General features: G+C 41.3%; 1 protein-coding gene across 1 annotated transcript in view; it reads left to right on the top strand.

Moving 5' to 3' along the window:
- SLC17A7 (solute carrier family 17 member 7) overlaps positions 1-27,486 on the top strand; it is an 87,421-nt gene that overhangs the window by 19,617 nt on the left and 40,318 nt on the right. The window contains exons 2-3 of the mRNA XM_075280194.1: positions 9,393-9,645; positions 14,878-14,996. Of these exons, the coding sequence (XP_075136295.1) occupies positions 9,393-9,645; positions 14,878-14,996 (372 nt within the window). The remainder of the gene's footprint in view (positions 1-9,392; positions 9,646-14,877; positions 14,997-27,486) is intronic.

The raw sequence follows: 27,486 nt of genomic DNA, 5'->3' as shown, positions 1-27,486 counted from the left end.
GTAGCCTTCAGCTAGGTCATCAATATCAGATTAGCAGGGGTCTAACACCCAGGACCCCCACAGATCTACTGTTCAGGGCAGCCGCTATACAGAGGTCAGAGCTGGGAGTCGATAGCTCATAAATGCTCAGCTATCTATGGAAGTCCCATTGCTACTAGAGAGAAAAACACCCCATTCTTGTGATCGGTGGGGGTGCCAGTAGTTGGACCTCCACTGATTTGTTACTTATCCCCTACCCTGTGAATATGGATTAAGTTCCTGAGGTGGGAAAACCCCATTAAGGCTTTGAAGACGTAAATGGTTAATTACTGCAACCTGGTGAATGAAGTTTAAACTGTCTAGAGTTTTAGATGGGGCACTAGGTAGAATCAAAGTAGCTAAAAAGTGACTGTAATAATAGATAGAGGTAGGATACTATATAACAGAAATGCTCGAGACAGGGCTTCAGGAACTCAAAGCTTGAGTAGGGTATAGGATCAAGATCAAGATTCTTCTAGAACACAGAGTGTTAGGAACACCGAATAATAGGAACAAAGAGCATGGAATGGACAAAAGACTGTTAATTCAGAAAATCTGAGGTTCACAAACTAAAAACCAGATTTAAGAACACAGCCTTTGTAAAATTGGGCTTTTGGAGCTAAGGCCTTCAACAAGAAAGATCTCCAGGACATATAGCTTTAACAACATGGCATACAAAACTTTAAAAAATAGAACTACAGGAACACAGAATTTCCAGAACATGAAGCTTTCAGAAGACTTTCAATATCATGGAACTTCAGGTGCAATACCTGGAACCTTCTGGAACCTTGTTAATAACATTACGTTTCAGAAATACAAAGCTTCAACTGCATGTAGATTTAGGAACATGGCCAGTCTTAGGATGTGTGACCTGTGAGATGTAGGGCACTCTCCTAGGCCTTGGTGGCCTAGGTACCTAGACCTCTCCTCAGCTCCATCCTTGGTTCCTGGACCTATTAAAAGGATATTTAATCCAGATCTGGCATTTTAAATGGAGCCATTAAATGGATTGTAGAGCCAGGGTATAGTATATTCTATGAGAAATACATACGGTAAGACAAATAATGTCAAAAAGCAGTGTCAGTGACACCAAACAACGAATGCAAAGACCATGTTTATTACAGCAGCTGACTGATAACCTGGTAAATAAAGAATCTGCTGCTGGGAAGGTTGGGTCACATGTCTGAATCTTTCCAGAAACCTACAAGAAGACGTATTCTGTGTATACAGTCTATACCAGAGGTTTCATTATTATAAAGAGGGATAGCGATTTGTGTGTGTGTTCACATATGTCTCATCCATATAGATGGTATATGTTGTAAGCTGATGGCTGGTCAGGTAATGGAGGGGTGAGATGAGAAAACTCCAGAAAGAATGTTTCTCAGCAGATAACTATTGTCTGCTGAGGGTTATTTCAAAGTCCCAGTTACTGGGCTGGATTTTTAGGAATGACAGGTAGGATTGGTAGTGGTACCTGTCATTCCACCCCCTCCAGTCCACACTTTGAGGATGTTCTGGCAGCGACTCAGCTGCAGAGAGTCTGCTCATCAAGGGAGGCTTAAGAAGTCAGCTCCAGCAGCAGACTGTGGGCACAACTTGGCTGGAGAGCAGACAAAGAGGTAATATTTTTGGAGCTGTGCCCTGAATGATTCTACTGGCTTTTGGATTTCTGTTATTCTAGGTGAGGTAACCTATTCTATGTTCAGCTAGAGCCTAGACGGGCAGGGATTTATTTTTGTATTGTTTCCTTTTGTTGCTGCACTATATTTTTGAGTGAAAATAAACTCTACCTTTGTTTTGGACTAAAGAAACTGGACTTTTGTGTTTATGCCACCCCACCTAGCAACCCCAGACCTTGACAATGTACATAGAGCCTTTGAGCCTCTTAGATGCATAGTGACACTTTTCAACCATTTTGGAGTAATACTTCAGAAATAATGGTTTTCATATGTTGAGATGGAAAGTTTAAGGTTCACAATGACTGAGTGATATTGGAAGTCTATACACATTGGGGCAGATTTCATAAACTGTCTAAAATAATGCTAAATATAAGCTGATGGATACAAACTGATTCCACTAGATCCTATTGATTATTAAGGGGTACAAAGTATTTCCAATAGGTATCTGATATTTTGTCCAATGAAAAAGTCCTGCATGCAGGACCTTTTCTTATGTGATTTTTTCATTCGTAATGAAACCTACAACATAGCCTTTGCTTACTTATTTGTGTTATGTATATAGAATCAACATATGCCTTATAACTGTACAGAGTTTGTCACTTACTGTCCCCAATGGGGCTCATAGTTCTATATTTAGAGGCATACACATACATTTGGACCTCAATAAGAAGTCTTTAGAGTTATGTGTGCAAACACAGTGAGAACATACAACCTCCGTGCATACATTGTCTTTGGTCTAACTTGCACCAAGACCCACATTGCTGTAATTCTAACCACTTAGCCACGTTAGTATATTATAGTGACATGTTCACCCAATCTATTTCTCCCTAGTTTTTGCCACGAGATAATAGTCTTAGAGTAGCAACAGTCAGAGATCTGTAGATTGTGAAACACTGCATTTCTGGCAATGATCAATCTTTCCAAAGAAGAATAAAAAGGTGACTTGGGAGTTGCTGTCTACAGTCCGCCTTCTGCTTAGTATTCCTTGTTCCAGAATCTACTCTGCTGTAGCAATGGGCTGCTACATTCATTGCAGAAAATTCTACAGTATATTAGTATTACTGTGTAATAACCTGTGTAATATTTTATATTGCTCTTTATGTTAAGGTCAGGCTACATGTCCAAGGTCCACTGACAATATTCCTTTCTGCACTGAAACCTTATAAAATGAGAGATTGGTTCCAGGGTATCAGAGCAGCCCCCTGCCTTCATGTGAGATTATTTATTTATAGGATGGGTAGGGGCTTGCTGGCTGTGTTGATGCATATTTTATGAGAGTGGAGGTCTGCTACACATCTTTTCCACTTCCTGAAGATCCTGGTGCCAGCACCATATGTTCACACTCCCTGCAATGCAGGACCCCTGCAAGCGAAAAAATAATGAAACACTCAATTAACAACTCCATCTGAGAGCTGCTGACTAAACAAGATGAGAAATGTCAGGAATTGACAGGGACATGGAGTCAAGTACTCAGTGGAAAATTGGCAGATATTTATAGGTATTTAGGAGCTATAACCAGGCTCTTATTCTTACTTACTGCTTATATATATAACATTCTGATATGATATGGGCATCAGTTTAGGACATCTTCTATTACTTAGATCAGCTGTCCACTTTGGACAATCCTTTTTTGTTATAAGGAACCATACAATAACCTAAACTAAAGATGTCTGACTTCTGGAACCCATAGAGATCCTCTATAGCCAGTACTTTTCTACAGTGCCCCTGCAGGGGAAATTATGCATTACACAGTTCCACAGTAAATGAATGGTATGTCCAAGTAAATCACAGATATGTCAGGTCCATGTAGCTGCTTTCTCCTCCAGCTAATAGATGAAAGGGAGAATTTCTCCAGTTTATCTAACACAGAATTTCCTAAGCAGGTATTTTCCAAACTGGACAACCGGCAACCTCTGTCCATACTCCCTGCAACAGGTTGTTTCCATATAGCAGTGGCTCCCCCTATGGTAAACCAGAAATGTACATAAACTATAGGGGTTGTGTATTCATATTAGCAGTTAACCTATACAGAAATGCTTCAGAAGACAAAGCAGAATGTCAGATTGCATTTTATTTAACTCCCCATTTTCAAAGAGACATCATTTTTCCTTTATTTTTCTGTCAAGGTATCCATATAAGGGCTTTTTATTGCAGAACAAGTTGTATTTTCTAATGGCACCATAGTATAATATAATGTAGTGCAAAACAGTAAAAAAAAAAATATTTATGCAGTGGAATGGAAAAAAATGTAATTCTGCCCTTGTTTTCACTGTGATAAAAATGACGTTATGCATATTCTGTAGATGGGTACCATTACAGCAATACCACATTTATGTATGTTTTATGCTTTACTACCTTCTGTGAAAATGAGAATTTTTTCCATCACCATATTCTGACTCCCATAACGTTTTAATATTTCTATCTATACAGCTTTTTAAGGGTCCTTTTTTGTAGGAAAAGTTGAAGTGCTTATTGGTACCATTATAAGGAGCCTATGACATTTTAGCCATTTTTTATTCAATTTTTTTGGGGACAGAGAGAGGAAATGACAACTTTTTATTAAAGGGATCCTATCATTTAAACTTTTTTCTCACTAACACGTCGGAATAGCCTTAAGAATGGCTATTCGTCTCCTACCTTTCGTTGTCTTCTCCGCGTTGCTGTTCGCTTGAAATTCCTTTTTTTTGACGGTATGCAAATGAGTTCTCTCGCAGCACTGGGGGCGGGCCCCAGTGCTTGACCTCTCTCCAGCACCACCTCCATCTTCTTCAGCAACGGCCTCTTCTTTTGTCTTCTTCCGGCGCGTGGGAGGGTCAAAATTCAACTCATGCGTAGTACGCTCCTGCACTTCTATGGAGTACAGAGCGTACTGCACCTGCTCGCATAAGCGGCCACAAAAAAATGTCCGCCCACATGTGAATTCCAAGGCCTGCTGTCAGAGCCAACTTGCACATGCATTGAAATTTGAAGGTAGTAGTCTTCAATGGAAGATTAAGAAATGGGAAAGAGGAATATGAGGCAGTCTTCCACAACAAATTCCTCACTGCTTTCTAACTTTCTGGATTTCCGCAGTGGCTTAGATGAATGACCCAAATGAGTGTAGTGGTCGTTTCTGGTTTTGTTGCTGAATCAGCCACAGAATCTCTGACAACATAAAGCAGGATGCTTATTTTTTCATTGTCCTGCTTTGATCTCTGCCTCCCATTTAATACAATGGGTGCAGATTCAAGGTTGAATTTGGCGCCTCAAAATCCGTGCCATGTTAAACTGTCTGAATATCGTGTGGAAGGATGTAATAGAAACTCTACAATGAGAGCCTTCATAACCATCAATCTAGAACTTGTTTTGACATTGCAAAATTGCTGGTTGGTTTAAAAATTGTGGCTCCATGTGATCTAACAGTTTAGATGACCATGGGAATTGCAACTGGTACTATCACGAATCATGGCCAGAGTCTGCTGTATAACACACATTGCCCCAGCTTCAATCAGCCATACATCTGCCTGATGTTGCAAATGGGTTAAAATGGAGTTACCTTTGTACGAGTAATATCTAATCCTAAAGAATCACAGGGATGGCCATTCATAAATTGTGCACCTTTTGAATGTAAAAATGTCGGCAAACACAAGTTACATTGTTGGGTGTAAATGGCAAACAGATCTGATAGACATCTGTCTCATATGTCAGAAAAATGATCTGTCATGTATAATCACAATAATTCTAGAGAGAAAACAGTATCTGAAAAATTATCTGGCAAACAAGTCCATTATAAGGAAGAAGTAGGAAGATTGAGGAAGATCATATCGAGTGATTGAGCTGAATCAAATCGATAAATTGCCCAATCATTGTCACTACATAGTCTATAGAGCTGTCTTCTACTGGCTATGTACACACTCAGTTCCATCAGCCATGACTGGTGAGGCTGCCGGGTGTCCTAAAGATGGATAATAAATATCTCAATTCTGGAAAAAACCATCAGCAAATATTTCTATACATTATGCTTCTTACATACTATGCGCACTGGCAGCACAGACATGCAGGCTTCCCTAGACAATGTCAGATCTGTAGGTTACTCTATGTGGATTCCCTTCTCATTAATGGCAATTAACAGCAGATGGTATTTAATTCTGTACAAACTGTCAGGAGTAATCCTTGTTGGATACGTATCAATGGGCTTAATTGGTTAAATTTACTCACATGGCAGTTGTTATGGTAATAGTAGGATGTACACTACCGGCCAACATAGTCCACCATTTTTTGCCCCCCTTTATGTTTGTATTTACTGTAATTTTCATCCCTAACTTGACCCTGCAAATACGTATAAAAATAGTTTTTATAATTTTGTTAAATACACAAAAATTATAATTTTTTAAAAATGTTTTATTTATTTTTATAAAGGCGTCTTTGTATGATAGTAAGAATGGTGACATATATTAAGGGTACTAAATAGTCTTGCTATCTCAACAGCTTTTAAACAATTGGTTGTTCTACATGTAAACATTGCTTCAAGAAGTTTTCTGGATTTATGTAGATTAAAGTTATTGTTATGTAAAATAAAGGGGCAAGGGAGAGTCCAGAGGTAAACAATTGGGCAAAGGGCTCAGAATTAATAATAAAATTTAGTAAATAATACATTAGTAATGATTCCCCACCCCTCATGTTGTATGTCCCCTATTGATCTCTATAGTGAAAAGCCACAACCAGGAGAGATAAGTTGAGACCTAGAGATGAGCGTGATGGGGAAACCATGAGGATAGTATTGGTTCTTTTATTTTTTTTTTAACCCATTCTGAGCATTTGTCAACATTTTTTTCCTGTTGGACAACCCCTTCAAGTTTACTTATAGAATGCAATTCATATTCCAATTCATTTCATTGAGTAATGAGCTCTGTTTGCTGTCTGTGAATTGAACCATTCTTGTTTATATGCAGTGGTTGGAAGTCTGAACTGATCATGTCTATCCGATATCAGATAACTCTATTAAGTTATATGTTCTGCTCATTTCTTGTTGTAACTAAGACCAGAAACTCTCTAAAACTAGGAGATGGCAGATGAGAGAATTATCTATCAGACCAATTGACCATTCACACATCAATTTATTTTGTATTTTGAAGACATTTTCGTTAAAAATATGTAAAATTTTATAAATTGCGTTCACTGTGATTCATTAAGAGCACATTACACATAAATGTTACAAGACTTGTATTAATAAGAGCTATCTATCTATCTATCTATCTATCTATCTATCTACCCAACTATCTATCTATCTATCTATCTATCTATCTATCTATCTATCTATCTATCTATCTATCTATCTATCTATCTACCCACCTATCTACCCACCTATCTATCTATCTATCTATCTATCTATCTATCTATCTATCTATCTATCTATCTATCTATCTATCTACCCACCTATCTATCTATCTATCTACCCACCTATCTACCCACCTATCTACCCACCTATCTATCTATCTATCTATCTATCTATCTATCTATCTATCTGCATTCAATGCCTCCCACTCCCATGTACTGGGATATATGTTTTAAGACCTTTTTCTGCTCAGTTGGGTTTATATTATACTGATCTTACAGATATTGAAACTTTGTGTGTCGGCCAGTTACACACAGAGATATTTTGTTAGAATACAACCAATTCTCATCATCCTCATTTGTCTATCTGTCTAGTATTTGTATCTTATAGTTTAATATGTATCATATCATCTATTTATCTATGTATCTGGTATGTAGATTATATACAGATATGAGATAGATAGATAGATTTCCTGGAAAAAATACATAAGTGAACCTTTAATCCGAAAACAATGTTTTGGTTGGAACCTTTTTCATGCATCTTCTCTCACTTGAGCCGAAACATTGCTTTTTGGATTAAAGGTTCACTTTTGTATCTTTTTTTAAATTGGTGCTGCCTTTTTGTTACTTAGCTATGGTGGATTTTAGCTGTACCTTGTACCTTTAGTGTATCTTGTGCTGCTTTGGATTTTCTTTGGGTTTGAGATAAATAATAAATTGGTGATTTTCTTTCGTTTGTGAACATTCTAGTTAATAAGTTACGTAATGTAAGCCACTGTTTAGAATCTACTAAAGTATAGCGGTAATCAGACATTATCCTTTGTACAGTACAATGTATTAGACATACATTGTTGTCCCCAATAAATCAGTATTAAATATAGAAACTATCACCGGATAGTCTGGTAGATGTTCTCCTCCTACCCCGCATTATAAATAGTTGCTACGTGAGAAGTGATAATTTTTTTTCCACTGATTTTCAGGTTCTTTTTCTCAGCTTTAATGTGGAAGTGAAAGATTTCACAGCTGTTAATGAGCCATTTTTAAACACTGAAATGGCAGAAAAAAAAAGTTAACATTTCCAAACTTGTCATTCAGAAATGATAAGAGAACCATTTTGTGTTCTATAGTAAAAGCCACAAAATGGCTGATGATACATTTATACACTGCTTTGCTCTGCGTGTTACTATGCATCTAATATGTTTAGCTCAGTAATCTAGTATAAGGCTGGGAATGTGCTGGCGAGAGGTTGTGCATATATTAGAAGCATGTCTATTTCTATTAGTATTGCACTTTAAAGACTATGCCGCTGTTTTGTGACTACAGTCTCTATGCAGACCAATGTCTGGTTAGAAACCGGACAAATATTTTCTGATCTTGTAGTCATGTTCATTCCAGATGTCACATGTTTTTATATAAATTTATTCTCATGGGTAAATTAGAGAACATTTTGTATTAACCCCCTGTGTCCAATGTATGGCATATATGAGCACAGAAAAAATATGCCATGATCTATATGTGACTGGTGTGTTGTACAGCTGACCCCAGCCTGCAGCGACCAGGGTCAAAGATAACTCAGTTCCATGATTAACCCTTCATATGTTGTGGTTGATAATGACTGTAGTATCTGAGCACTATCTCCCTATCGGATCCCTGTTTAAACCCTCCCTCTTTATGTGATGCAAATGTTAGCAGCCAGTTGTAGACTACAAGCCTTGTCATCTTAGTATTTCTATTATACCATGCAAATAGGCTAATGCTTAAAGAAAAATACACTGCAATACAGAACATATAAAAGATTATCGTACGTATCGTATCGTAAGTAAACTATTGAAATATCATTTATCCTGCAACTCAAAGAGAACACAATGACAGAATTGCTTCTTTTTTTGATCACCACAACCCCCCATCCCCAAAAATAAAAATGGAATATAAAGTGATCAAAAGTTTGTATGTATCCAAAGTCGCAGAGGGATACATACAAGAGAGGGGATAACCAGGAAGACAAATTAAAATCAGTAAACCAGGTAATTGACAGAAAACAGAAAATGCTACTGGAAGCAAGTTCTGAGAACACAGAGCCTAGAAAACTAATGCAATCAAAGCTACCTGCATAAGAAAGGGTCAGGTTAAAGTAACCTGCATCAGCCCTTGATTGGGCACTGAATACAGTCCTAGCTTTGCATCTCCAACCTCTCACTGGCTGAACAGATCCAGCCAAAGTTTGACTGGTAGGCATAGCAACTTTAAAGCAACAGCCTTATAGTAAGTGTAGATGCCATGCCGTACTAAATATCCCACAGCAGCTCTGTACATAGGAGAAGTAGGAGCACTGATATTTATATTCCGGACATAAGTCTAACTAAAACATATTCATTTTTGCAGGATACTGGAGAAAAGGCAGACAAATGGGGAAACAATCGAGTTGACAGAAGAAGGAAGGCCTGTGATTATGACTGAGAAACGTCAGCCTGTTGTGGACTGTACATGCTTTGGATTGCCCCGACGTTACATTATTGCCATTATGAGTGGACTTGGGTTCTGTATCTCTTTTGGCATCAGATGTAACCTGGGTGTGGCCATTGTTAGTATGGTGAATAATAACACAGTATACAGAGGGAACAAACTCGTCATGGAGGTAAGAATATTTATCATAACAGATATACACTGACCCCCCAGAAGCGAATGTGGTTGGAGAGTTATGTACAGGCTGTGTAGGCTTTAAATGCATAGGCCAATGTAGCCAGTTGTTTCTTTTATTCCATCCTACTGTTCACATGTACAGTACTACATGTGAGCATCTTATTGATCTGAATCCTTGGGAAGGAGGACCAATTCACCATGTTATCAAGTGTGATCGAGTTTTACAATCCAAGCTACTAAAGAAGGTGGATATAGAATATTCCATAGGTTGAAAATAAGAAATTTTGAGGCAGTCACCTATGGTGGTAGGTGAATAAGTAGTAGTAGATTGCCAAACCAAGTTTATGTGGTCTAAGATTCATAATTTTTCATGGCCATTTTGCACCCAAGGGGTGGCCGTTTTCACAGATCCCTCATACATTACAGTGTATGGAAGGATTCATGAAAACGGACAAAATTAGAACATGACCTATATGTTGACGATGCAGTCATGTGAATAGCCCCCATTTACAGACATTGAAAGTAATGTCATTTATAGAGATGAGCGAGTAGTGTTCGATCGAGTAGGTGTTCGATCGAATACTACGGTATTCGAAATACTCGTACTCGATCAAACACTATTAGCTGTTCGAAGTTTAAGGTTCGATGCAGAACCAGCGTTGATTGGCAGAATGCTATACATTCTGCCAATCAACACTGGTTCTTCTCTTACCTTTAGAAGTCTTCTCCGTGCAGCGTCCCCGCGGCGTCTTCCGGCTGGAATTCACTCTGCCTAGGCATCCCTCGCATGTGCAGTCGGCTCTGCTCAGGCGTCGGGCCGGGCAGAGCTGACTGCGCATGCGCAGTCGGCTCTGCCTAGGCCCCGATGCCTAGGCAGAGTGAATTCCAGCCGGAAGAAGACGCGGGGGCGCTGCACCAGGAGAAGACTTCAAGGAGAATCCAGCCCGACCGTCACTCGTGGACTTGGTAAGTATAATGTTATCGAATTTTGCGTACCCCTGAATTATTAGACTATAATGGGGTTTGAAATCCGTTTGAACAGTCAAACAATCGGAATTCGAACCTCGGACATTTTAGTGTTCGCTCATCTCTAGTCATTTACAGTATTCATATGAATATAGGCTAACTTGACTTTTTTCATTTCTTTCAATGGTTTTTATTGTGAGTTATCATTATGCAGTGAGTTATCAGACTCAAGTTAGGGATGACTATATCTGTATAATGGCCCTATCTGTACACCCTATCTGTATCCCTACACTGATCCACATATTTTTAGATGTTCTGGTCCGAAGCAGAAAACTCTAGGGAGTTAGATTCAACCAAATCCCCTGCAGCATAATTAGAAAAGGAAGACAGATATCCTTCAACTACATGCAACCAACACCATCAATTTGCAGAAATCTTCAGAGTGGACTGTGGCAATAAAAAGTCCCAGGGTTGTGCAAACATTGTACTGAATATGAATATGCTCTGCCTGGAACAGATGAGAAAATTTGGAATGAGGAATAAATTATACAATAGGATAAATAAAAAATGAATTATTTTTTTTTTTTGGGGGGGGAGGTTATGAAAAAATATAGAGTGGATAAAATGTGAATGATTAGGTATTTGGCATAGTAGTGATGCTTGATAATAAATAATAATAAATTTTATTTATATAGCGCCAACATATTCCGCAGCGCTGTACAATTTGTATGGTTCAAATCTAGACAGAAAGATACATTACAAAGAAAATCATTTCACACAATGGGACTGAGGGCCCTGCTCGCCAGAGCTTACAATCTATAAGGTAGAGGGGGTGACACAAGAGGTAGCAGGGGCGGCATTGCTTATGCAGAGGTCAGACACTTTTGTAATAGAGGTGACTGTCATTGCATAAACATAAGACTTTATGAGCAGTTGACAGTCGTGTCCTGTAACATGTGGATGGAGCTTGGACAGATAAAGTTATCCTTAGATGACATCATATCATGTGGGGAAGTGTGGGAGCGGAGACAGAGGAGGGTTAAGGGTTTATGTTAGACATTGTGATAGGCCTGTCTGAAAAGATGTGTCTTTAGTTTGCGTTTGAAACTGTAGAAATTGGGAGTTAATCTGATTGTCCGGGGTAGAGCATTCCAGAGAAGTGGTGCAGCTCGGGAGAAGTCTTGTATACGAGCGTGGGAGGTTCTGATAATAGAGGATGTAAGTGTTAGGTCATTTAGTGAGCGGAGAGCATGGGTTGGGCGGTAGACAGAGATGAGGGAGGAAATGTAGGGAGGGGCGGCATTATGGAGAGCTTTGTGGATGAGTGTGATAACTTTATATTTTATTCTATAATGAATAGGCAGCCAGTGTAGTGACTGGCACAGACCAGAGGCATCGCTGTAGCGTCTAGCCTGATAGATGAGCCTGGCCGCTGCATTCAGAATAGATTGTAGAGGGGAGAGTTTAGTGAGGGGAAGACCGATTAGTAAGGAGTTACAGTAGTCAAGGCGAGAATGAATCAGAGAGACAATAAGTGTCTTTAGTGTATCTCTGGTAAGGAAAGGGCATATTCTGGAGATGTTTTTGAGGTGTAGGTGACATGAACGTGCGAGTGATTCAATATGAGGGGTGAAGGAAAGGTCTGCATCAAACATGACCCCGAGGCAGCGGGCCTGCTGCCTAGGAGTTATAGTAAGGCCTGAGACTGCAATGGATATATCAGGGACAGATCTATTAGATGGTGGAAACAGTAGTAGCTCAGTCTTGGAGAGATTTAGTTTCAGATAGAGTGAGGACATGATATTTGAGACAGCAGAGAGACAGTTGCTGGTGTTCTGTATGAGTGCAGGGGTGATGTCCTGGGAAGATGTGTATAATTGGATGTCATCAGCATAAAGATGGTACCTGAAGCCAAATCTGGTGATGGTTTGTCTAATGGGGGCTGTGTAGAGAGAAAAGAGCAGGGGGCCTAGGACCAAGCCCTGAGGAACCCCAACAGCAAGGGAAAGCGGGGAGGAAACAGAGCCCGCAAATGATACACTGAAAGTGCGGTCTGAGAGATAAGAGGAGAACCAGGAGAGCGCAGTGTCATTGAGGCCAACTGATCGGAGCATAGTGAGGAGGAGATGATGGTCAACAGTGTCAAAGGCTACAGAGAGGTCCAGAAGAATAAGAAGAGAGAAGTCACCATTGGATTTAGCCGTCAGGAGATCATTGGAGACTTTTGTGAGAGCCGTTTCAGTAGAGTGCAGAGCACGGAAACCAGATTGTAAGGGGTCAAGCAGAGAGTTAGCAGAGAGATAGCGGATTAGACGAGTATAGACCAGACGTTCCAAGAGTTTAGAGATGAAGGGGAGGTTAGAGACGGGTCAATAGTTAGCAGCACAGGATGGGTCCAGGGAGGGTTTTTTCAACAGCGGAGTTATAACAGCATGCTTGAAGGAGGATGGGAAGATTCCAGAAGAGAGAGAGAGGTTAAATATTTTAGTAAGGTAAGTTGTGACATCAGGGGACAGAGATTGGAGAAGGTGTGAGGGGAAGGGATCACTACTGCAGGTTGTAGGGCGAGATGAAGAAAGTAGTTGGGAGACTTCCTCTTCTGTAACAGGTTCAAAAGATGAGAATGGACAGGCTGAAGTGCGGTTGATGAGGTTATCAATGCCACCTGGGGCTTGGGCAGTACTTTCCTGACGGATCTTATCAATTTTATCATGGAAATAAGTGGCAAGGTCATCGGCACTAAGGTCTGTGAATGGCGTCTGCACCTTTGGTGTGAGTAAGGAGTGAAAAGTTTCAAAAAGCCTTTTAGGGTTGTTGGAGAGAGAAGAGATGAGGGCGGTGAAGTAGTCTTGTTTGGCGAGGTAGAGGGCAGAACTATATGTTTTAAGCATAAATTTGAAGTGGAGGAAATCTGCAGGTGAACGTGATTTTCTCCAGAGACGTTCGGCACACCTAGAGCACCGCTGAAGAAATCGTGTCTGTGGCGTGTGCCAGGGCTGCTGCCTCCTATGTGGGACTTTACGAGTGGAGGGGGAGCCACCTCATCCAATGCATTTTTAAGGGTTTCATTATAGTGACTGGTGGCCAGATTGGGACAGGAGATTGAGGAGATAGGGGACAGAGAGGACTGTAGAGTATCTGAGAGGTGATGGGTGTGGATAGCACGTAAGTTCCTATATGTGTGTTGGGTAGGTGCATCTTGTGAAGGGGAGAGGGCGCTGATGGTGGGAGACAGAAGATTATGATCAGAGAGGGGCAGAGCAGAGTTAGTAAATTTAGAGACTGTGAGGAGTCGATGGAAGACAAGATCAATCGTGTTTCCACCTACATGTGTGGCAGAAGAGGAACATAGTGAAAGACCAAGAGAAGTGGTTAATGAGAGAAACTGGGAGGCAGCTGGGGATTGAGGGGAGTCAATAGGGATGTTAAAGTCACCCATGATGAGGGTAGGAATGTCACTGGATAAAAAGTGGGGAAGCCAAGAAGCAAAGTGGTCCAAAAATTGGTAGGGTGAGGTGGCTTGATGAGTTTTCTTTGTCGTTTTCTTGGTAGAGAATGGTAAAAATTGAGACCAACAAAGCAATTTTATAATACCACCCAACCCCAACTTAGAGATGTCCAAATTTCTGTTTACATCATTGGTTTGGATCATGCTTTTGACTTACTAGTGATTACCCAATCTGTAATTGTAGTCTGTCAGCAGGAAAATCAATGGTATCAGACTAATGACAGTAGCGTGTACAGTTTCCAAAGATGCCGTTCTTATTTTGCATTGTAGCTCCATTCTCATGAAAACCGAGGTTTCATTATTATGCAGATTAGCTGAAAAGAGCTTTAGGGGTAATTCTTATCCTGCTGCTCTTCTGCAGACATAATGTGACAAAATGAAAGATGTCGCTCCAGCAATGGGGGAGGAGCTGAGCAGTATTTAGGGGCAATTATCTAGAGCAGAGTGAAGCTCATCCCGAAATGGAAACTCCACTAAAACTTTTTTCAGCTAATTTGCATAAAAATAAAATGCAGATTTTCATACAGTGCAGAATAAGAAAGCCATCTTTGGAAAGTGTAGAAGCCACCTTACAAGGTATTGTCATTAATGTGATACCACCAATTCTCCTGCTGATAGACTCCCTTTAAAGTGTTCCTTGCAGAACAGCCATAGTCATGAAGATTGAAATAGTGTAATGTTTTTTCCATTTATAAAAATGTTTACTAGAGTTTTGTACCATGCCTAATGTATCTCTCTTTCTATTTGTACCAGCAAGCACAATTTTCCTGGGACCCTGAAACAGTTGGAATGATACATGGCTCCTTCTTTTGGGGCTATATAGTAACACAAATTCCGGGAGGATATATTGCACAAAAATTTGCAGCTAATAGGTAAGAAATCTATAGTTTAGATTATTATGGTTTATTTTCTTTTGATATGTATGGTCACATGTTTGCATTGCCTATGTGTGACAAAAGTATAAAGTTGATACATAGATATAGTCTACAAAAATAGGTTGCCTAACATCAACAACATGCATCTTGTTCTGGTCACATGCTATATTTTAACCAAGTGCTGTATTTAGATTTCTGCTGCCACAGTTGGGGAAAGTGGCAGACTGCTAAAACCTGAAATCAAATACTGTGCGGGGAAGTTAAGAAAAATGGGGGCAGTATATTGTGTGGAGGTCAAAAAAACAGGGAACATATACTGTGTGGGGGCAAAAAAAAGAAGGTCCATATACTGGGGCCATACACGTGAATGAGGCCATATTATGTATTGGGGGCTAGTAGAGGGGCTGTTATATAGCGTGAGGTTCAGGAAAGGGAAGTAATATGCTGTGAGCTAATAAAGGGTTTTTTATACAGTGGGTGTGGGGGTGGGGGGTCAAAGATCATCCAGTTTTGTATTTTTTTGAGGAGGGGAGGCTTATGGAATATGAAAAGGAGGGATATGGAAAGAAATTTAAGGGCATAGAGATTGATTCCCTGTCCTTACACTATGCCAACAGAACCATAGTGGTCTGGTACAAGGACTAGCTATGTTTGGGTTGCTGCCTTTGAAAGCACAAAAACATGTTCTCACTCACAGTGAGACAGTGAAACATAAATCATATTGGAAATTAGTAGATTGGTCATTTAATCTTTTTATCAAAATGAAGTGACAGTGCCTGGCCACTATATAGGAAGTGGATTTATCTGCTTTTTCCCCTGTTTGGCATATTACAGCTGATCGGTGCATGACCTGCCTATTGGGGCTGACATATATTTGTGGCCTATCCTAAGGTTAGGCCATTAAAACTTAACTTCTGGAATCTTCTACAATATCAAAGTCCTGAAAACCCCTTTTAGGCTGGGGCATAAGCACCACAAAATCCAGTTCCACTTTGGATAGCTAGAGGCTCAGTGGATTAATCTGCAGTATCTGCGCCCCAATAATCTACTGGAACGTGACCATTACTTGGTATAATCTAACCATATATTTAAAGGCTGACTGCTTAGAAATGAAAGCAGAATTCTGAATGAGTTTTAAATAAATCCTACTGTTCCTTATAAGAAGCAATAGGAGCGGGATACAACATTATAATATCCCCTCTGTTCCTCTGATTTTTGAATATTTTTATTATTTGGAATATTTGTTATATTTTGCCCACCAAAAAATCAAAGCAATTATGTCAAAATAAATTTGAATAAAAACATTTAGTATACTTTATAATTTTATAGAATAGTTTGTGAGTAAAAGGTGACTGTGGAAGACATGAAAATAAAGATGTAGCCAAGTTTAACACAACTCATTAAAAGTTAAATGAACACTTGAAGTCATCTTCAACTTGACTTCTTTAATGGTTTTCTATGGGTTTTGTTGTGTGATCATACAATGCAGTTAGTTAACAGATTGAAGTTAAAGATGACTACATTGGTAGCTATTGTAAAAAGTAAGCCAATAAAATCAGCTATTGCCAGACTAGTGAAATGGCGGCCATCTCTTTGTACTCAGTCTATTAGGTACACATACACATTGTTCTTGTAGCATAACTACCAGGGCAGACAATTGCTATAGCGCCCAACTGATATGTAACCTTATTAGGGTGCAGGTAGCGATGACTACAGGGCTCCATAGATACATATTATGGCTCTGGTGTCATTGATAGATGATCCTTTAAAAAGCCCTGTTGCTGGGTAACATAATATATATATATATATATATATATAAATATATATATATATATATATATAAATATATATATATATATATATATATAATGATCCAATGAAATGTGGGAGTGATTCTGAACCCTATGTGTCAGAGATACCTTGCACTTAACAAGCCCCATTAATGTACAAAGGACTGCACAGAACAATAACCCGTCTCCAACCATTATCCGCTCACAACATGAGCAAAGGTTTCGGCAAGTTGTGAACATGCTCTTTCATCAGTGAGGAATCCAGGTACAATAAGAAGATGTCATGCTGTTACTGACACCTTTAAACATAGAACAGCGCTAACCACTATCACAAAGCATATGACACTGCTGCTGTGCCAACTAATAGGGCTGTGTGTAGAGGTGAAAACTTCCACCGTTGGCTACGAATAATGGGAATTTTGTGCTATGAAAAACATGTTTTAACTCCCTTTGTTAAATTTATTATGTTTTCAGTCCTCAAAATTTCTATGTATTACATAACATATTTGCAGTGTTTATAGGAAAAAAACAAAAATAATGGGAGTATATTTCATCTATCCCTTTTTTGGCGTTTTTGGCATTAGTTGTACTGAGGAGCTTATTTATGATGTAGGCGAACTTCCTTGTTACATGTTGCGCACTTGTATTAGTTTAGATGTGCCTTTATCAGCCATGTGCACTTTGCCCCTTTTCTGCTAAAAAAAATTGTCCCCTATTTAGTAGTGTCTTAGCTGATGGGCTCTTTTACACTGCCCATGTACTGGAGGGCATTTGTTCTCTTTTTGCCTCTTTTTAAAAAGGAGCAAGTCATAAATACCATGTGAAAAGGATCTTCATTTAGGCCACACCCCCTTTTCTTGAAAAAAAAAAAAAAAACTAAAGTGGCGAGAGCAGCAAAAAAAGCGTAAATGCTTCATAAATGAAGGGCAAGGCAGAAAGAGAGCAAAAAAAAAAAAAAAAAGACACAATTTATGCAAAAAAAAAAGGATGCAAATAGCTTAATAAATGTGCCCCACTATGTCCAAAAGAGGTATCTTTTGCAATCAAATAAATTACCAGGAGAAATGTGAAAAAAGAAAATTAAAATTATAATAAAATTGTAATAATAAACTATAATTACTTTATTAAAAGTACCTGTTTATAAATGTCTGTGCCGGGATGTAGCAGTTTGTGCATTTCTCCATAAGGGTTGGTTCAGACTAGTGTTTGTATTCTGTCCGGTTAGAGTCCGCATGGAGACCCCCCGGACGGAATACAAACGCAATTGCAAGCGCTGTGCTGTCAAAGTACAAGGACCCCACAGACTATAATGGGCTCCTTGTGCTTGCCGTGCACTGCCCGCATGAATCATTCGCGCGGCAAGCACACAGACCCCATTATAGTCTATGGGGTCCATACGCTTTGACAGCACAGTGCTTGTAATTGCGTTTGTATTCCATTCAGGGGGTCTCCATGCGGACTCCTTCCGGACGGAATACAAACACTACTGTGAACCAACCATTAAATTAAATGGGTCAGTATTCTATCCATGAAAAAAATAAACTACTTATGTTGCCACACGCTTTATACTGTACGTCCCTCTCTATTACCTGTTTCTGATCTCAAATCTCACATGTTCAACAAGCTAAGTAGTCCTGAATAAGAACAACCTAGGGGTGAACCTAACCTCAATAGAATTATATTATAGGCTGCACTAAACATTGCCATACACTAACACTGCAATGTATTATATCAGGGATTGACCCCTGGAGTCAAGACCCCCAGGGGGGGGTCTAAAAATAACAATAAAAAACAATTTTAACATAAAAAGAACTACAATTGCAAATAACCCCCTTTCTCTTGAACACATATAAAAATAAACCAAGTAAAAGGTATCTCCATGTCCAAAAATACCCGAACAATATGCTTAGAAAAATATTCATATGGAGAATGATGTAGTGGGAAAATAAATCACAACAGCCAATGTGTTGTGAAACTGGCAAGTTAATTTTCTTATAAGTTATGGTGAACCGGTGATTATTGAACTGAGCCATCACAAGATGTTGAAAAATATTCCCCTGGAGCATAAGTGAGAAATTCACACAGCCCAAACAGGGGTAACACCTATTTTTTTGAAGTTTAATAGAACAGCGAATCCTATTTTTTCCAGGACCAATGTTGGCCTTTACCAAATTGGGGCCTGGTTCCCTTCTGCATTCAGTATTCCATTCGGGGGGGTCCTCTTGGGGACCCCCCGAACAGAATACCAAACGCACTGACAAACGGTGAGCTTATGAAAACACATGGACTCCATAGACTATAATAGGGTCCGTGTGCTTTCTGCACGGTGATCTACTCTCCTCTCCGAATGACTCATGTGGAGACTGCGTGGAACACGCACGCATCCCAGTATAGACTATGGGGTCCGTGTGTTTTCATTGCCGACCGCTTGTCAATCCGTTCGGTATTCCGTTCAGGGGACTCCCAGAACAGAATACCGAACTCAGATGTGAACCAGGCCTAACATGTAAATTTTATAAATCCCTGTACAACATAACCAGGAGGATTGGGAAACTCAAATTACGTATATTATATTTCAAATTATTTCATAAAATCGACCAGTAGCGATGTATATTCTTTGCCAATACATCACTATATTCAGTGTATTTAGTAAGGGGATCCTACTTGTGTCATCACAGATTGTCGGTCCAGTGTCACAGCCTTATGTTTGTGATCTGTGACAAGCCTCTGCAGATAACCGAGTTGTACGTTATGGGTGAACAAAGAATTCATCAATATTCACTTGAAGCGGACTGCTGAAATTATAATTCCAGGCACTCCTTGGTGTGTAGAAGAAAAAAGAATTTCTTTATTGTGTTTCACAATATGGGGTCATGATACCCAAGTCCAGGTGGCAGGTCCCTGACTCCTCCGGCGGCTCACACATGCTGTACACGGCATTCTTCACTTGTAGTGGTTCTTACCATATTATTGAGAGACTCTCTGTTGGTCATCACTTTCTTTGTCATGAATCAGATTTTTACCTCACTTGGTACCTGGTCCTCCCACCCATGAGGGTTCTACTATCAAAACCGCTGAGATTATAACTGGACCTCTGTACATATTCCATGTGATGCAAATATGTTTATGACATGTTATGTGAACTTGTTACACAGTCTGTACTTGGGTACTATGACCCCATATTATGATACACAATAAAGAAATTATTTTTCCTTCAACACACCAAGGAGTGCCTGGAATTATAATTTCTGCATTGTACGGGCTGTGACTACGTCCTTCTGACGGCACCCATTATTCTTTTTAAAGTTAAAGTTTATTGAAGGTTTTTCAAAAAGTTTTTTACAATGTGGGGAGAGAGGGTGGGGGGGGGGGAGGGGGATGAAGGGGGACGTGGGGCGGGGACCAGAAATGATAATGCGGGTCAATGGAAAGGAGAAAGGGGAAGGGCAAGGGGAGTAAATATAAACTCTGACGCAGCAGAGTCAAAATACAAAGAAGTATAAAACGGAAAAATATCAAGCAACAGTAGCAATGAACGTAATTGAATGGGGACATAAAACATAAAGACAAAGACACACGACAGTCTTACAAAGGTACAGAGGGGAACAGGGTGCGGAAATCGTCGGAATAATAGAAATAGTTCCAGAGCAGCCAAGTCTGTTGTTGTATCCCTTCCTCAGGGTGGAGATAAGCTATCAGGTTTTCCATTGTGCGAAGGTGGAAAAACTCCTTCAGCCAAGAGAGAAGTGTGGGAGGGGTCTGAGACTTCAAAAGTTTGGGGATAACTGACCTAGCTGCAACCAGCATGAATCCCAAAAGCCTGTGAATGGGTTTCCTAAATCTGCGCGTGAATATGGAGAGGAGCAGAGGAGCAGGGTCATCCTCAAGATCTACCCCTGTGACCTGGTGAACAACCCCAGTCCAGAAAGTGCGCAGGAGCGGACATCCCCACCAGATGTGGGCCATCATACCTCGATCAGAGAGACATCCTGTCGGACGTGGAGGGATAAATTGCATGAAGGAGAACTGTAACTCTATACCATCTGGAGAGAATTTTATAATTGGTCTCCTGCGCTCTACAAGAGATGGATAATTTATGGCATGCGGTAAAGGCAGATGACCACACACCTGGTGGGAAAGAGACCCCCAACTCCCTCTCCCAAACCCCTACAAAGGCAAGCAAAGGGGCCTCGGGATTTTCCAGTAGTACCTCATATAGGTGGGAGCCAGTATGAGCAGGGGTCAGCGATGAGAGGCGGAGGCGTTCGAGAGGAAGTAGGGGCCTATGAAGGTCATTAGAGAGTTTCAGAGAGGAATAGAAATGGGAGAGTTAGGAAAAGTGACAATACGCGGAGACCGAGTTGGGATGCAAAGTCCAGGCCAGCAGTTCCACGCGGGGAAGGAGAGAAGAAGTCAAAGTGACATGCCTAAAACAAAGAACTGGGTCGCCAACTGAATGGTCCAAGAATGGAGAATCAAGCATGGCAGGGAAATTCGGGTTAACCGATATCGGAGTCAGACGACCGTCGTTCCTAAATAGTTTCCTCATTTCCCCCGTACGAGCGACACACTCTGAGCGTTTGACACGTCACGAAAGGGAGTGGATAGATTCTGCCCTCCGTCCAGAACTTCTTATGAAGCCAGGGAAGGGCGGTAAGTGGGAGGGGACTCAGGGATCCCTCCAGGGCAACCAAAGTTTAAAGCGGACGGCATGGTGCCAATCAAGGATATGCGCAGCCAAGAAATACTTTGCGCAGTGGCACCCATTATTCTTAATGGAGAGCAGAAGAACCCAACACATGAGGTGGACTGCTGTCTTACTTTTTGAAATTGTTGAACCAAGGATCAAAAGTCATGCATCTGGTATGGATTTTTTCCATTTCCTGAAGTGCTTCCTTCTTTTACTTGTGAATATATAATATATATATAATATATATACTCACCGGCCACTTTATTAGGTACACCTGTCCAACTGCTCGTTAACACTTAATTTCTAATCAGCCAATCACATGGCGGCAACTCAGTGCATTTAGGCATGTAGACATGGTCAAGACAATCTCCTGCAGTTCAAACCGAGCATCAGTATGGGGAAGAAAGGTGATTTGAGTGCCTTTGAACGTGGCATGGTTGTTGGTGCCAGAAGGGCTGGTCTGAGTATTTCAGAAACTGCTGATCTACTGGGATTTTCATGCACAACCATCTCTAGGGTTTACAGAGAATGGTCCGAAAAAGAAAAAACATCCAGTGAGCGGCAGTTCTGTGGGCGGAAATGCTTTGTTGATGCCAGAGGTCAGAGGAGAATGGCCAGACTGGTTCGAGCTGATAGAAAGGCAACAGTGACTCAAATAGCCACCCGTTACAACCAAGGTAGCCAGAAGAGCATCTCTGAATGCACAGTACGTCGAATTTTGAGGCAGATGGGCTACAGCAGCAGAAGACCACACCATGTGCCACTCCTTTCAGCTAAGAACAGGAAACTGAGGCTACAATTTGCACAAGCTCATCGAAATTGGACAATTGAAGATTGGAAAAACGTTGCCTGGTCTGATGAGTCTCGATTTCTGCTGCGACATTCGGATGGTAGGGTCAGAATTTGGCGTCAACAACATGAAAGCATGGATCCATCCTGCCTTGTATCAACGGTTCAGGCTGGTGGTGGTGGTGTCATGGTGTGGGGAATATTTTCTTGGCACTCTTTGGGCCCCTTGGTACCAATTGAGCATCGTTGCAATGCCAAAGCCTACCTGAGTATTGTTGCTGACCATGTCCATCCCTTTATGACCACAATGTACCCAACATCTGATGGCTACTTTCAGCAGGATAATGCGCCATGTCATAAAGCTGGAATCATCTCAGACTGGTTTCTTGAACATGACAATGAGTTCACTGTACTCCAATGGCCTCCACAGTCACCAGATCTCAATCCAATAGAGCATCTTTGGGATGTGGTGGAACGGGAGATTTGCATCATGGATGTGCAGCCGACAAATCTGCGGCAACTGTGTGATGCCATCATGTCAATATGGACCAAAATCTCTGAGGAATGCTTCCAGCACCTTGTTGAATCTATGCCACGAAGAATTGAGGCAGTTCTGAAGGCAAAAGGGGGTCCAACCCGTTACTAGCATGGTGTACCTAATAAAGTGGCCGGTGAGTGTATATACCTGTGTGTATATATATATATATATATATATATATATATATATATATATATATATATATATATATATTTGTATGTGTAAATCACATATAAATAGTCTTCAGTAATACAGTTCAAGGTTTCTAGGTATAACTATGTCATCTTCTCTCTACATAACATAAAATAGCTTTCTTTTGGTAATTGCTAACTGAACATTTCATATTTCATTTTTACTATTGGGCTGCCATGCATTCCCTAGGCGGCAATGTTACAGAAATTGATTTCACCATTTCATTTATTCCTTGTCTGACAGTCTGTGTTCTCTGCACAGTTCTTAATTATTTTGGCAACTTCACTTTATATATGCGACCACCCCGGGAGAACCGTGCAGGAGGCTGGACTGTCACGGTGACCTTATAGGCACCAGAACTCCCAGGAGAGGTGCACAGGGAAATAGGCAGAGTCAGTTAGTTGTGACGCCAGTTGGAGTATTGAGACACCCGCTGGTCCCTGGGCTGAGATGGTGATGTGGGTGCCAGTGCTCTACTCCAACAAAGAGCATTTGCCCAGGGCTTAGCTACAGGGAAGGCAATGTCCAGGCCTGGATCAGTAGAAGTCCTCACTGCTTTATTGTAACAGGCATCTCCTGGTCACTTGTCCTGTAGCAGTGAGCTGTGGCACAGTGGCTTGTAGCTGGCTGACACCTTCCCATGTATTATCAGAGAGTCTAAGATGTCTGCAGATCCAGCTTCTGGTCTACTGCAGGGGCTCAGTTACCTTGTAGAGGTAGGTGCAGGCTGCCAGGGTTATAGCTCTGCTCAGCCTGATGTAATTCCTGTCCTCTTACTGATAGTGATGGGGGCGCTGTCACACAGCTTCTCTGTCCTGCTGTTGCTGTGGCAATCCTCACAACACAGTGTCTGACACACAAGATGGCCACTGCCACCCTTCTCCTGGCTTCTCCTTCCCTGGCTCTTACAGAATACTACTTCCTCTCCCTGCTATGACTATTTCCTGTTCCAGCTACAGATCCACCCACTATAGTGTGTGTTGCTATGGAGACCACAGCTCACTAGGACAAGTGAAACCAGAGAACAATAGCTTAACAACATTACACAAATGAATACAGAATACACATGGCAACATATACAAACTATCATAACATGTAAGGCACTTATATGGCCAAATAACCATTAGTAACTCCTGTGAGGGGGTTACATCCCTCCCTTCTTGAATGTAGCACGTCCTCGGGCTACCAATAACACAGAAAACAGTCAATGGCTTAAATATTCCATAGTCCAAAGTAAATGGAATAAACGTTAAATGGGTTAGGAACAAATAATAAACATAGAGGTAGAACTTTGGGCAGTCCAAGCATGGTGTCGCCACTATGGCACCAGGTATATGGCTTATTTGTTGAAGTGAAGATAAGTTTCCAAGGCAGATGATCAGCTGAAATGCACAGTCTACTATGGCTGATCTGGGCATGCTCCTTTAAGGGCTGTAGCGAACTGAGGGTTTACCCTTGTTTACCCTTTGGGATCTCCTTTGAGAAATTGTTTCAGGCTCTGAGGCCTCCTCTCTGTCAACAGGGAGTACCTGAGTATCCGGAGTCTCTGACACAAAGTCCTCTAAGGAAATGGAGTCACTTGTTTCCCTTGACACAGAGCGAGTCTCTCTTTGCAACGGTGTAACCGTAGGTCTCACAAAGAAGTATAAGTTAGGGGAAGCCAGAGCAAGTCCTAATTCTATACCATGTTGGCCAGGAATGGGTATACAGGGTAATGTCCGTCTTGGTTGTGACAGAGCGTGTGGAGTAGCCGGTAACCGACGGGTCACTCTTGGACTTGTATAAGAGGAGGGACAGACTTTGAGATCATCTCGAGACACTAACTGGGATGGACCTTCTCCATCCTCTGGAACAATTTTACACACTTTAGAGTTATCATGTGGTGCCTCTTGGACAACATAGGCTTTGTCTTCCCAACGATCCTCTAACTTATGATGCCTAACATGTCGCCTTTTTAGGACCTTATCTCCAGGTTGCAAGGGTTGAGCATTTGCTCCTTTGTCATACTGGAGAGCCTGTTTGTGTCTAGCCTGGTCCAGAGATTTACACACAAGTTCCTGAAGTTCTCTACTAACCCTTAGTCTTTCTGCTACCCAAGTGTCATTTGGTAAAGGTGGGGACCTAACCTCTGTAATCACTCCCATTTGGTGATCAGCGGGGAGCTGCCCTATCTGTCCTCTAAGGAGGTATGCAGGAGTGTACCCTGTGGAATCCTGTCTGGTGTTATTATAGATCTCAGTGATCTCTGGCAATAGCTCTGGCCACTCAGATCGTTTTTCACGGGCAACTGTTCTCAGCATGTTGATAATGATTTGATTGGCTTTTTCACAAAGCCCATTACCCTGGGGATGGTAGGCTGTAGTGCGGATCTTTTGACACCCATAGAGGTTGCAGAACTCTTGAAAAAGCTCTGACTCAAATGCAGGACCTTGATCAGTAAGGATCTTTTCAGGATAACCGTAGGGTCGCCCAAAATGTCTTTGGAATTCCCGAGCTGCTGTTTTACCAGTGAGATCTTTTACTGGGACTACAACCATGAATTTTGAAAAATGATCAATCATTGTTAATGCATAAGTGTAACCTGACCGACTTGGAGTCAACTTGACGTGGTCAAGCGCTACCAACTCTAGTGGTCTGACTGTGACAATGCCCTGTAGAGGGGCCCGTTGGTAAGATCCTCTCCGCAAAGCACATTGTGCACAATCCCGGCACCACTGTTCAATTTGAGGGCGCATTCCCACCCAGTAGAAACGATCCTTAATGGTTCGTTCTGTCTTTTGGGCATTGAAATGTCCTGACTGATTATGATACGCATCCAAGATCAAAGGAGCGTCTTGTCTTGGTATCACAATCTGAAACACTCGCTCATGGGTACGAGGATTTACATAACGGCGGACCAGTTTTCCCTGCAGATAGGTTAAACGACCGCGCTCTCGCCAAAGATTTTGAAGTTCAGGGCTTGCATTGTTATCTGGACCTATTGAATTTGAATCTTTTAAAAGGTCTTTTAATCTTTGCAATGTTGGATCTTGTTTTTGGACTTGTTCCCAATCCATATGATGGAGGGACTCAACCCGCGTGGTCTGAAGGTTACAATATTTGGTCCGGACATTTTGGTTAACACGTTGAGTGACTTTGTCATAGAAGTCAGGGAGTTCAATTTCTTCCCATATGTCAGGGTCATCTAGGTCATTAATTGACTCTTGGGGTAACCGAGATAAAATGTCAGCATTAACATTCTCTCTCCCTGCCCGGAATTTTAAGGTAAACTGATAATTGGCAAGACGTGAAGCCCAACGCTGCTCAATTGCTCCCAATTTGGCAGTGCTAAGATGGGTCAGAGGATTATTATCTGTGTATGCAACAAAAGGAGTGGCGGTGAGATAATGATGGAATTTTTCAGTAACCGCCCAAACCAAGGCCAGAAACTCCAACTTAAAGGAGCTATAGTTAGAGTCATTACGTTCAGTCGCCCGAAGCGAACGACTGGCAAATGCAATGGGTCTAATCAAACCTTCTTGTTTCTGGGAAAGGACAGCACCAAGTCCAGTTTTACTTGCGTCTGTTTGCAGAATGAACGGTTTACTGTAATCAGGGTAAGCAAGGACATTTGGACCGACTAAGGCTGCTTTTAACTCATCAAATGCTTTTTGTATTTCAGGGGTCCATTGGATAGTTGGACTCTTACCAGATCGGGTGGTAGACTGACCTACCAGTACAGCCTGTAAGGGTGCAGCAATCCGGGAAAAGTTTTTTACAAATCGGCGGTAATAACCGGCGAACCCAAGGAATCTACGGATGTCTTTTACCGTTTCAGGAGTTGGCCAGTCGCGTATCCGTTCAGTGTACTGAGGATCTGGCGACACTCCATCAGCGCTCACAATGTGTCCCAGGTATTGGATTTCAGATTTTAGGAGATGGCATTTGGAAGGCCTGAGTTTCAGACCATAGCGATCCAAAGACTCAAACACTCTCGCAAGGTGATCCAAATGCTCTGCATATGTTCTGGAGTAAACAATTATATCATCCAGATATAACAGGACAGACTCAAAGTTTAGATGACCTAAACAGAACTCCATGAGCCGTTGGAATGTGGCAGGCGCATTGCACAACCCAAATGGCATCCGGTCAAATTCAAACAGACCCATTGGTGTTGTGAAGGCAGTTTTTTCAGCATCAGTTGGGGACATAGGGACCTGCCAGTATCCACTGGTAAGGTCCAGGACAGAGAAGTAGGCTGCAGACTGAAGAGCTGCAAGGGACTCCTCTATCCGGGGCAGCGGATATGCATCCTTGTGAGTGATATCATTCAATTTGCGGTAATCCACGCAAAGGCGAATAGTACCGTCCTTCTTTTTGACGAGTACTAAGGGAGCAGCCCAAGGGCTTCGGCTGTCCCTTATAACACCAGAATCCTTCATGTTTTGGAGTAAGCCTTTTACTTGTTGGTATTGTGCTGGGGGAATGGGCCTATGTCTTTCCTTGATG

Source organism: Leptodactylus fuscus, chromosome 6, assembly GCF_031893055.1.
Source record: "Leptodactylus fuscus isolate aLepFus1 chromosome 6, aLepFus1.hap2, whole genome shotgun sequence".
NCBI classification, from domain to species: domain Eukaryota; kingdom Metazoa; phylum Chordata; class Amphibia; order Anura; family Leptodactylidae; genus Leptodactylus; species Leptodactylus fuscus.
Note: the sequence above shows the minus strand (reverse complement) of the source record. Positions and strands in the feature narration are given on the sequence as shown.